The sequence below is a fragment of the Genypterus blacodes genome, unplaced genomic scaffold (assembly GCF_046128005.1).
Source record: "Genypterus blacodes isolate CSIRO-AG114 ecotype Tasmania unplaced genomic scaffold, CSIRO-AGI_Gbla_v1 ptg000105l_1, whole genome shotgun sequence".
In the NCBI taxonomy this organism is placed as follows: Eukaryota; Metazoa; Chordata; class Actinopteri; order Ophidiiformes; family Ophidiidae; genus Genypterus; species Genypterus blacodes.
In genome coordinates this window covers 2731126-2743218 of record NW_027466909.1, presented here as the reverse complement: position 1 = coordinate 2743218, position 12093 = coordinate 2731126, and the positions used below count along the sequence as shown (strand labels likewise).

Sequence of the window (12093 nt, the reverse complement as noted above, 5' to 3'; positions counted from 1 at the left end):
TTCTTAACCTGCATGCAGTTTGAATCCTTAAAGATGTGACAGCAGAAAGGACATGAACACCATCTGACCCCTTGGCACCGGGTCTGCATGTTCTGTCTTGAGTCTGTTAATGTATATGAGCTGAAACAGTGAGGTGATGCAGGGAGAAGGTCAGAGGAGGGAGGGAGGATGAAGGGAGGCAGAGGGAAGCTGCAGACAGAGGGAGGACAGGTGTGTGATTGAGGGACGTGTGCTTCAGGGAGGTGGGGGGTTGGGAGGGAGGTGTTACTCCTCGCTGACAGGAAAGGGTTTGGAATGGATGTGGGCAGGTAAAGAGTGAGAGGAAGAGATGGAGGGAAGAACAGACGGGGGGGATTTAGAGTGATTTATAATGGGAAGGGATAAACAGAGGAGGGGATAGAGACAGAGACGGGATGAAACGGGGGTTTAGAGAATCAGATGTTCATTCTTTATTTTTGAACGCTTCTCTCGCAAGATCGTCGTTCAAGGGTCGAGCTGCAAACTTCAAACAATCAACAATCCAAAGGCAGCATGAGCTTGCCTGTGCCCGTGTGACGATTTGACCTTCCTACCTTGTCGCAGGAGCAGGAGCAGCTTTCCTTTCTCTAACTCCAGGGTGAGGCTGTGCTTGCTCCATCCCTCTGCGTGTAGCAGTATCCCAGAATTCTTCAGGGTTTTAAATTTCAGAGAGATGCTTTCGCTGGTCGTCTGCCTTTTAACGCTCGGCCTGTAGACCAGGCTGCTGTGACCGTCAAAGCTCACCACACCAGAGTCTGAAACACAACACACACACACATATGCATGAATGTATGAATATATAATTTCCACATCAGTTTGAGAAATCAGGAGAATCCGTAAGGTATTTCGAAAAAGTTAATAAATCACTTCCCCACACCTTAAATGATAAACAAACACAAATGTTTTGATAAAGGTTCTGAATAGCACTCAGACTGAAAGGAAATGAATGTTGGCACAAGTAAAACCTGGACAGAAGATGAGTGAAAACTCAGAATTTAGGGTTTAAATCCCATCTGGTGTGAGACACCAACACATGGCACAAGCACACAAGCACACACACACACAAATTCCTTGTCTGGGTTATAATAATAATAATAATAATAATAGCGCAAGTTGATGACTTGCTTACATTGGCTCGCCCACATTTCATCAGTCTAAGCTGCTGTGACAGAATCAGCAATCAAAACAGCAGCTAATTATTCATGCTGCACAACGGGCTGTGTGGTGAAACTTACAGCGACGCGGTTATTTTAACTGTTGTGACGCCTGAAGGGAAAACTAATGTGAACTTTAAAAAGACGAGAAGATGAGACATGAAGAAGCTCAGCAGAGAGAGAACACACACACACACACACACACACACACACACACACACACACACACACACACACACACACACACACACACACACACACACACACACACACACACACACACACACACACACACACACACACAATTATTGGCTAAATCTAGCCCCCCTGTTTCTGTTAAAGAATTAAATAACTAAGTATTTTTTATAATAATATTTCTGTTCCGATTTTAAATTCAAATACACAAACATCCCATTATGCTTAATCCGCTAAAAAGTGACATATCAGCTTCTAATTTCAAATGTAGTAATTAAAATTTCACATGTATTTCTGCTTGATTTCACGTTCTTCCAGCTTTTCGCTCGATTTGTATCCATCCTCTTTATTCCATCCAGATAAATCATCCATGTTGCATGCAACTTGTAATTTGCATTTTATCTCATTCCCCCTCGCAGGAAAGTAAGACAGTGTCATGCAATATGTTATAATTCATTACACGTGAAAATATAAGCACCACTCTGGGACTCTGTATTTCTGGCTGGAAGCTCTCACATCACTCTCGGGACAATAATCATACAGTAATGTTGCCCGTCGTGCTGGTTTAAGTGCTACTTTGCTGATTCCACACATCTCCCACCTGCAGTGTCACCAGTGAACCATCAAACTGGGGAACGTCAGCTGAGATTCATCAATTATAGAACGGAGCACATTCGGGCCTTCACTCCTGACGCTGATGTTCCGAATGATACAAGCCGTTGAAATCAGACGGCAATGCCAGCAATTTTTAACACACAGTTCCTCCTGCCAAGAGAAATCCTTACGGGTGGAGTAAGACTGTCGTAGATCTGCAGCAGACACGACCCAGAAACCTCAGTTAATACGGAAAGCCGTGTCATTTCTCTTAGACGTCACTTTTTCTTGTTTCCCTTGCTGAGAAGTGTCTGCAGGACTTTTTCCTGAGATATTTCTGTAAATCTGTAGCTTCCTTGCATTCCTATTACTTGTTCTTACTGCTACTTTTGCACCTCTTTGGCTGTTAGCTATATATCTCAAAATATTATAAATAGATAAGCGTGATGCTCTGTGGAAAGCTTGACTTAATTCACTCGAAGCGGAAAAATGAATACCAAATTGTGGTTTAAAATGCATACACGATGTCTCGTCACACCTTTCCGGTCAGCAATGCGTGATGATAAGATTCATTTAATTACGACACATCTTCATTATCTGGTGGCTATTACTACACGACTCATTATAAGAGGTGGCCATGAGTCATTTGTGTTAACAGAGGACGTTGCCTCTCCTCCTCCACATACAGTGTTAGTGAACCATGGAGCAGGAGAGTACATGGTGTCTGTAAACACCCTACTGAGCACCATCTTTATCATCATTATAAAGAGTCAAACATAGACACACACTTACTGTAGGGACATCCATAGGTCTCCAGCCTGAGTCCAATCCGTCCGTTGGGATTCCAGTCGAGGGGGATCAGACGGACGTAGCGAGCGATCACCGGCTGCTGTAGCTTGTGCTGGACCACACTGTCTGCATTAGTGTTACCTGGAAAGGCCTGGAGAGGAGACAGACACAGTATCCATCCCTTCATCCTTCATCTGCATCATCTGATTTTCCTCAAAATCACTGCTGAATAAGTGAAGGACTCTTTTATCGTTTCATTAAAACTGAACTGCATCCCCAAAGGCGTCTGTGGAAGCTGACACGGTTGATTTATTTCTTAATGAAGAGAATTTTGTGGAGACACAGCCATGTTCCTGGTGAACGGCTCCTCAATCAGCCCGAAAATTAGATTTTGGAAACGAGTTCTACATCGTATATGTGACACCATGCTTTGGTAAACTTTCGGCTCGTAGAGGATCGGATTGTGTGTGTGTGTGTGTGTGTGTGTGTGTGTGTGTGTGTGTGTGTGTGTGTGTGTGTGTGTGTGTGTGTGTGTGTGTGTGTGTGTGTGTGTGTGTGTGTGTGTGTGTGTGTGTAAATCACTATATTGGCAGTGGTTGTGTACAGGAGTGCTATGCTCCACACGTTGCTGTCTCCTACTGAGAGTAGCACTTAATTTACTTTATCAGTGTTTGAAAAATGAGGCAGGTCAAGGGAGTAAAGCTTACAACCGCAGGCTCTGATTGGAGGACTGAGGGAGATCCTGGGAGGAGGGGTTTCCCACAGAAAAGTGTGGCAACGCGCCATCGTGGATGTCACAGCAAGACAGAAGAGCCGGAACCACAGGAAGAATCTCAGTAATGCAATCAAAACTTGGCATGGAGCATTGCCCATTTATAGAGATGATAAATCATGTGATGTTTTATAAAGTGGAAGTGAACCCATAGAAATGTACTAATGTAGCTTCAAGGCTACGAGAGGACTTTCCATAACGGGTGTGAAGTGGAGAGAGATAGAGAGAGAGAAAAAGAAGGAAAGGACAAAGTGAAAAGAGGATGGGGACGAGGAGAAAACGAGTTACTGTATTGAGCGCCTCACATTCTGGCCAGCAAGAAGATATCCTGAGGGAATCGGAACGGATGAAGCAACTCAACAGTCCGATCTCTTCCCCAGAAGCCACAATAAAGCGGGCTGACTAATATAAAAAGCTTTAGAAAGACACGCTGCGGATTTATCACAATTTATGCCGAGTGTGAAATCAACAAGCCTCTAAGCCCTGAGCCGCCGCCCCCCCCAGGGAGTTTTAGACTGACACTCCCTCTCATCTGAAATATTTCCTCTCATCAACTCTCCACATTGCCAGAGTAGGGAGAGTTTCCTGGCACTTTCTGGAACCGCACTGCTTGAGCCGTATCCATGCCCACATCATGATTCTATTCTATGTGAAATAACGTATTGGCCAGCGCAAAGCCTCTCTTCCAGTATGGTGCCAAGGTCTTGTTTCCTGGATGGTGCCTGTGCTGTGATCAGAGAGCAGCCTGCTTATTATATTATTGTTTATAACATCACTGCTGCGTGGGCTGTGAATGAACACATCTGTGTGTGTGAGGGACTAAAGCATTGTGATACAGATCCTGTTTAAATGCATGATGCACATCACACTGTACTCACCCCTATGCTGTCTTCCTGTCTGTACTGTTTCCAGTTGTGGCCCGTGTCACTGAACATCAACAAGTAAGCCGTCAGCCAATCAGAGCTGCCGTAACGGCCCTGCGTGGCCACAGCTGTGATTTGGGTCCGCCCACCCAGATCGACCTCCAGCCACTGATATCTGTCCGAACTCAGCGGAGACCAACCACCAGCTCCTGGACACAGAGAGAAAAGGCAGAGAGACAAAGAGATCTGATAGATTAGAGGAGATATTAACTTTCAGAACAAAATGTAAAAGTAGAACTAGGAAGGAAAATGGCCTCAACCATGATTTATTCTTAATGTTCTTCATTAGACGCAACGTTTCCAAAGTTAAAGGCCAGGAGCAAAAACATTGTATCAACTTCTGTCTTTGATCATTCAGTTGGAACATTTAAGAGTTTAATCTGTAGCTTTAGGACTGTTTGCTGTGTGCTTAACAGAAGCTTCAGGCAGGACCTTCATGATGAATGCCACACTCCTTATGCTATATTAAAAATGGACACTGCAGGAGAGATTCTGAGTGTCGTCCTCCAAACACGGCAGGTGATGAAAAATATGCGACCACATGACGAACACCTGGTAAATAATGAAAAGGTCAATGTGTGTGCATTGGTGTGTCCTTGAGTGTAAGCTGCGTAAAACCACATTACCATATGGCCTGATTCTCACACACACACACACACACACACACACACACACACACACACACACACACACACACACACACACACACACACACACACACACACACACACACACACACACACACACACACACACCCTCTTACCCTCATCTCTCTAAAATTACTGTACATTATCCCACTTAGGTTCTTATCTCATATATACATACATGATGTGTGTGTATGGCATGTATTATAGGGCTAGATAGATAGATAGATAGATAGATAAAAAGGAAATAGCTGTGCGTTTCTCTTAAACGGGGCCGTGGAGCCTCTGCTGCTCATTTTGCTGGTAAATTGCCTCTGACTGAAGCTGCTCCTCTGAGAGCGTCAGCAGCAGCTGGAGGAGACTCGAATGAGCAGGAGACGCCAATTTATCCACTGATTTACTGTGGACGGCTGAGATTGCACAACTGAAGCCGTTTTAATTTCACGTGAATGAAGCGGTTTGTTTTGGTCTATTGCAAGTGTGTGGCAGTGTTTTGAAAATAAAAACTAGTTTGTGTCTCAGGGTTTTGTTTATTTAGTTTATAAAGTCACATCATTGTAAAGAAGTGGAAGCATTGGAATGGATAGAATGTTTTTGTAACATTGAGGCAGCTTTGTACTCTACTATCTACATCAAAGTCAAGTATTTTGTTTTTTAGAGTAAAACTATTTATCTACATCTCCCATCTTTCCAACCTGCTGCATCCACACACATCTAATCCTCCTAATTTATGACATACGCTCGCTGCACAGCCTCCTGAGTGAGCAGGAGCAGGGAGGTGTTGATGAGGAGTCATCAGGTGTGACACAACAGGATAACGAAGCAACGAGCCGCACCTGGACCCAATTAGCACTCCACGCCTGTTACCTACACACCAGACACACCTGCAACCTCCAGCTGGGTTAAGTGCTGCCTGCATATCATTCCCTCATTTTCACTCTTAAAGCCCCAAAACTTTTCCTGGCTGCTTTAAACGCCTCACCTGACCTCACTGCACCTGTTTCTGCTTTTATCGTCTTATTTTGTACATTACAATTGAACAAAATGTGCTTTTGACCGCGCTTCATTAATGTTACTCATTAAGTTAAGTCCCCTGCAACCTAGGTGAAAGTGTTAAAGAAGCATCTAATGAAACCAGCTAATTATCTCTAAGGCAGAGAGCTGATAGGACATTTGTAAAGTATTTGTGAGATGTTAATGAAAAATCATTGACAAGGCCAATGAAAGCCAATAGGGCAACACCAGAACCAATATGTGACCAGAAGGGATTAAGATGATTTCAGATCAGCTGAAAGGATATTCATCACTCAGCAGAGATTGTTGTGTTTGCACTGTTGCTATTCCTACATTCTATTTCATCTAACGTAGCCTTTCATGCAAATGAACCACAAAAATATCTCCGGCTTCTATCCTGTCATATTATTTTCTCGGATTCAACTTTGTAAACCAAATTACATATGTTTAGTCCCTAAAATGCATCAGATTCTCCTTTGCCCGGATCAGACTCTGATCAGCAAGCAGAGAAAGCAGGATGGCTCTGCTGCAGGGAAACACAAGGGCTGTGTTTGCTTACAGCTTTTCGCCATGAAACACACCGAGGAAACCAAGACCTTCAGGCTGTGCTTCTTGTACTCCCCCAGATGGTGAGAATCTGTCAGAGTTTGTGTCAAAGACAAAGACAACACAGCACTTTCATGTGATTTTCGTCTCTGGTTCGAGTACAAAAACAGCCAACCCTGCGTCTCAGAACATTCTACAAAGAAAGTCTGGAATTTGTTTAAATGTTAGACCGCTGATCCACTCAGATGTATTCCTCTGGCGACAGAAGGTGACCTTTCGCAATGTCTGTGATGCGACACAGTCATATACCTGCAATACATGTCAACAGAACAAATAGGAATAACTGTTGTTTATCTGTCATCTCTGTGGTGTCACTTTGAGTGAATCTTTGATGTGTTCTGTGTGCCTTGCAGGGGAGTCGGGGCTGAACAGAAACTGAAGAGAGCTTTACTTCTGCAGGTCATCAACAGAAACGAGTAAAGAAAGATGGAGAGCGTAGCAATAATTTATTGATGTCAAAGAGTAAATTTTTAAACGTGGGACTAGGGGGAGGTGAAAGAAGCTTTAAGGCGTTCCTGTTTCTCATGAGCAATAGCATCCTGTCCATATCAGCATTTTAGCATTCTGAGAAGCTGCCTGGTTTGTTTTTTTCCCAGCAGGCTGTCATCGAGTTGTTTGTCCAATGTGGAAGAAAAAAGCTTTAAAAAACCAATCTAGTAGGCTACAAAGTGGTTCTACGCTCAGATTCCCTGCTTTTACTTTTACTTTCTTTGATGTTGCAAAAGAGTTAGAGGGTTTTGTGGACGCTTGTTGTTTGAACTGCAATAGTTTGAAAATTCCCAAGCTAATTAAGTCTTTAATTTTTGTTTATGTACTCCAACCATGCAGACGAGAACACCTCTCCATCTGCAGCCACCATATATCTAATGGAAATCATCTGCATTGACAACAGGACAGCTGTGACCTGACAGGCTCACAGTAAATTTGCTGGGCTGCTGTTTATGATGCCACACATAATGATTAACAACACTAAAAAGACACTAGAATATAGCACTCAGAGCCAGGGGCAGGCGTTGTGCTGTGACTCACCTTCTCTCCTGTTCAGCTTAGCGAAGCCTGGCCCGTGGCTGCTGGACAGGTGGGAGGCGCTTCTGAAGGACGACGGCTGTAGGTTGGACACCAGCGGGCCATCACACGCCTCTGTAAGTCACAGAACCATCAGAAACTCAGTGTTAACGGGGACAAACTAATACAGGAAACACTGAACTACGGATGGAACACAAACACAAGCTAACTGACTGAACAACAAGGAGCACAAAGGAACACAGAACAGGTGAGGAAAATCACAAAGGTGGAAACAATCAGCTAACAAAACAGGAAACACGAGGGCAGGAAGTAAAGCAGGAGAAAATGTAACGGGAGATGATTACAAAATAAAACAGGAAATGAACACAACTGACAATTAGAGGATCATGGAGGGGAACTAGTACGTCATATCTCCATTAACATTAACCAGATAATACAGAATAGCATGTTAATTGTAGGAGTTCACAAAATGGTGCTTTCCTGCCACAATAGTGAGAATATCTTTTTTAATGATACTGCGGATTATGTGAATGTTAGCAGTGGATCTTACTCCCTGATATCAAGCTTGACTCTTGTGTTCTTTTCAGTGTAATGAGAGCTGTATGGATAAATAATGCATGGTGTCCAAAACAGCCAAGCAGCGATTCATTAATTAGACAAACTGGGCGTTGGGGGTGTGGATCTCTGATGTATAATGAGACTTTTCATAGAACCTGAAGGTTAAAGATACAATGCTGATGCTGGATGTCATAAACACAAAAACTATTTCCATTTTTATCTTATGTAATTGGATTCCACGGACCAATTATGGCAACAAAAATGCAGTTTTAGAGATTTTCGAACAACTTTTATGGTCAGCTCAAAATTGCGAAACACACAGAAGTGAGTTTAGGTAAATCTGTATGTTTTGTTGATGTAAACATGTGTAGTATGTTGTCCAGCAGGTTGCAAGCATTCATCATCATCGTTCATCCGGCAGACTAATATTTCACGTGGAGTCCATTTCATAACCACTTTACTGTATTGCTGAGGGGCCCACAGAGTCAATGATTACATCACAGGTCTTGACAGCTGAGGGGCATCATCCCCCACTTCCTATAAACAACAGCAATCAGAACATTTACAGGTTCAGAGCTCTTCAACGAAGGCTGAACATTCATAGATCAGCGCGTCTGTCACTGTGATGTAATTGCTCAGCCGTGCATCAGTGAGCACAGTAATCGCACCGAGGCTGCCTGTCTGTGCCCTGAAACGCCAACTGTGTTCTTCAAATCTTCAAGACTTCAATGTACCCCTCCCATTATACATGCAACAGCCTTTGCACGTTTGTTTCCACGTGTTCACCATGTGTCTGAAGTGTCCTGCTGTTGTTGCAATCATTAAACTACCTTTATTTGCATTTTAATTTCAAGTGACTTGCTTGCTTCGTCATTTTCTCAGAGGCAGATAATGGAGCATTTTCAGATGCTGCATGCAGTTGTCTTCGCAGCAATAATCGTAATAATTCATACAAACTTAGAAACAGGATCTTTAATTGCGACCATGAAAGCTGTGTAAGCAGTGTCACAGACAGAAAAACAACAGGTGATATAATAAAGCGCCCAGTCTGTCCTCCCACTCATCAAAACCTTATTGTGCTCAGAAGAATACAGGTGCCTCATAGCCTGTGTTAGGCTGGGTACACTCCATTTCTTCAGATTATTTGGGAAAAGAAAACGGGAAATCAAAATGCAGAAATGACGACATAATATACGAACAGACAGATATAAAATATGCAATACTGTGCCAGATAAATGAGATAAAAGCCAGTAGGTACAAACAAGAGATGACAACAAAAGACACACAAAGAAGAACCTGGTGAAATGTGTGTTTGCGTCATAGAAAGTGAAGAGCAGAAACGGTTCTGTCCTCATTTCGTAGGAGGAGGAATAGACTGTGTGGGGAACAACTCTAACTCCGCCACCATAATTCATGTTGGAAAGTTGCGGTCAGGGGCAACAGAGTTCTCTCCAGAGGAAGCCGGTCTTGTGTTAAGTGACGAATGCACTCAGTGTTGCAGCCACACACTGTATAAATTAAGAAAAGGGCAGGGAAGAGCACATCTTCTCCGTCTGGGCTTTGTGCTGTAAATAAAGCAGACGTGGCAGCCTGTTAGAAGCACTGTGTACGTTCCCTCTGTTCGTTAGCTGCTCTTAATGTACTTCTGCTCATCCACTTTGAATGCAAGAAGCTTTCAGCCATTTACTTTGGATTAGACTCAAGGCCGCTTTAGAAAACTGCTCCCATCATTTTCAAAATCGCTGTAGTGAATTCCACAAAGAGTCGCATCTCTGTGTGTAATGTGAGCCCTTTTACTCATTAACGTGCCCGGTTAAACTTTCATTGTAGAGGAATGAAACTGCAATGGCGCAAAGAGAAACCGTGCCCGCCTGCCTTGACCCGCATGGTAGCCTGATACCGTCCGTGTCTCTCTTGAGCCAAGGCAATTGCGATGTGATTGTGAAAATGAGCGTACACATGCGCCGACCTTGCCTGGGTGATGAAACGCATTACAAACAGCTCAAATGCTGCTGTAGGGGGCAATAGGGGGCAAGAGGAGGAGGAAGAGTCGGCATGATTTATACAGATTTAGAGGCAAGGCGATGGACCAGATTAATGCTAATGGCCGCCAGCATCATGAACTGTAGAATTCATTGAAACACAAACAGATTCCACCAGGCAATCAATTGATATAATTTATTCAGATTAGTTATATAACTCCACAATTGAAATGCAACTATTGATTTTAGAGATGATAATAATCAGAAGAAGAATTTGGTAGTCATAACAGCAAAGGCACGGACTAACAAGCAAACGCAGCAAAACGAACACGAATAAAACAACAAATCAAAGAATCAAACAAAGAATAAAAACTATTTCCTTCATTTGTTTGTGTGCTAATGGACACGAGCCGGTTGATGGCGGCTCTCCAGTTGTCATTAAATCCGAAACATTAAAGAAGTGTATTCGCTAAAATGATTCCATTTTCTTAGTAATGCGTTCAAAATAGCTGGTAGCTCCAAGCCAACGATGTAAACAAGCACTTTTAGTATCATGACAGCATTGGTTTTTATCACAGCAGGTGGTTTGTTCTCATTCTGGAGTGAAGCTCTACAAATGTCTATTAGTGCAGCAGTAACATTTTAACTGCTGTTTTTATCTGAAATCGAATTATAGAGTATTAATAGTATACAACAAAGAAGAGAGCATGAAGCATTTGTGGAGATCATTTATGTAATCTGCAACTGTACAAAGACTTTAATTTGAAAGTATAAATAATAGCTACTAAACCAAAGATAATGAGAAGTGCCACACACACACATTATAAAGGCTGTGAAGTTTCATTTGTATCTTTAATCTTTATTGAATATAGCCCATCTTGCCTGGTGTGCTCACTTTCCTACATGGGCTGTAAGTTTCTCACATTCCATTCACGCCATTCATACACACTCACAAGCTCTCTCTCACACACACACACAGGGCTTTTCATGGGTGCTTGGTAATGAGCTGTTACTTAGATGTTTCCTTTGGTTCAAATGTGTCAATCTTTGAACCTTTTCTTAAGGATCTCCTTGTTTCCTCTGAAGGTGACGTCCTGAGAGCTGATCAAAACAAACCAAAGTGACGGGGGGAGAAGCGTTCCTGCTCTTACAGGTGCTCTCGGGTGAGTCCTTGTTTCTCTGCGGTGTCTCACACCCCATTAACCACGTCATTAACCGGCTCCTCAGACATTGCCGTGTGTGTCTCATTGCAAACTTTCTGCTTCGCCTCAGCTTTGTCCTGCAGTGTTCAATGTCAGCTCCACTCCTTAATGCCACTGCTGTTTTTTCTCACTCACATTTACCACGACACCGCAGCTGATCTAATTATCCCTCGTGGCAGAAACTGGGCTTGGGCGTAAAAGGTAACAGATGGCAATTTACAGTCTTAAGGAACATCCAGACAGCTCCAGTATGTAGATGTTCAGTTAAATTATGCCCAGGACTCTCTGGAGCAGGATGGAGCATAATGTAGAATATCAGAGTATGAGCCGAGCAAAACATTGGATTCAATATTCTAAAGAATGGATTTGAGGGAATGCATACTGTATGAAGCATCAGATACATATTCAAACTGCGGTTACAGGTTGCCAAGTTGCATTTTAAATCGTACAGTATATGAGGACAACAGGTCAATAGTATGCGTTAAGATGCTGTGAATGAGCAGATCCAATGAATTTCTAAATCTTTGACTTAATCGCAGTATAGACAAAATTGGAACATACTGCCAGTAAGCATCCAGTGTGTGAGTGCAAACCGAACATACACGCATCTACAGTA

General features: G+C 43.0%; 1 protein-coding gene across 1 annotated transcript in view; it reads right to left on the bottom strand.

The window, feature by feature from the left end:
• The window catches only part of LOC143008540 (contactin-associated protein-like 4), a 38836-nt gene that overhangs the window by 22489 nt on the left and 4254 nt on the right, over positions 1-12093 (bottom strand). Inside the window, exons 2-5 of the mRNA XM_076160349.1 lie at positions 7739-7849; positions 4401-4594; positions 2754-2901; positions 573-773 (exon numbers count right to left, since the gene is read on the bottom strand). Coding sequence (XP_076016464.1) covers positions 573-773; positions 2754-2901; positions 4401-4594; positions 7739-7849 — 654 coding nt within the window. The remainder of the gene's footprint in view (positions 1-572; positions 774-2753; positions 2902-4400; positions 4595-7738; positions 7850-12093) is intronic.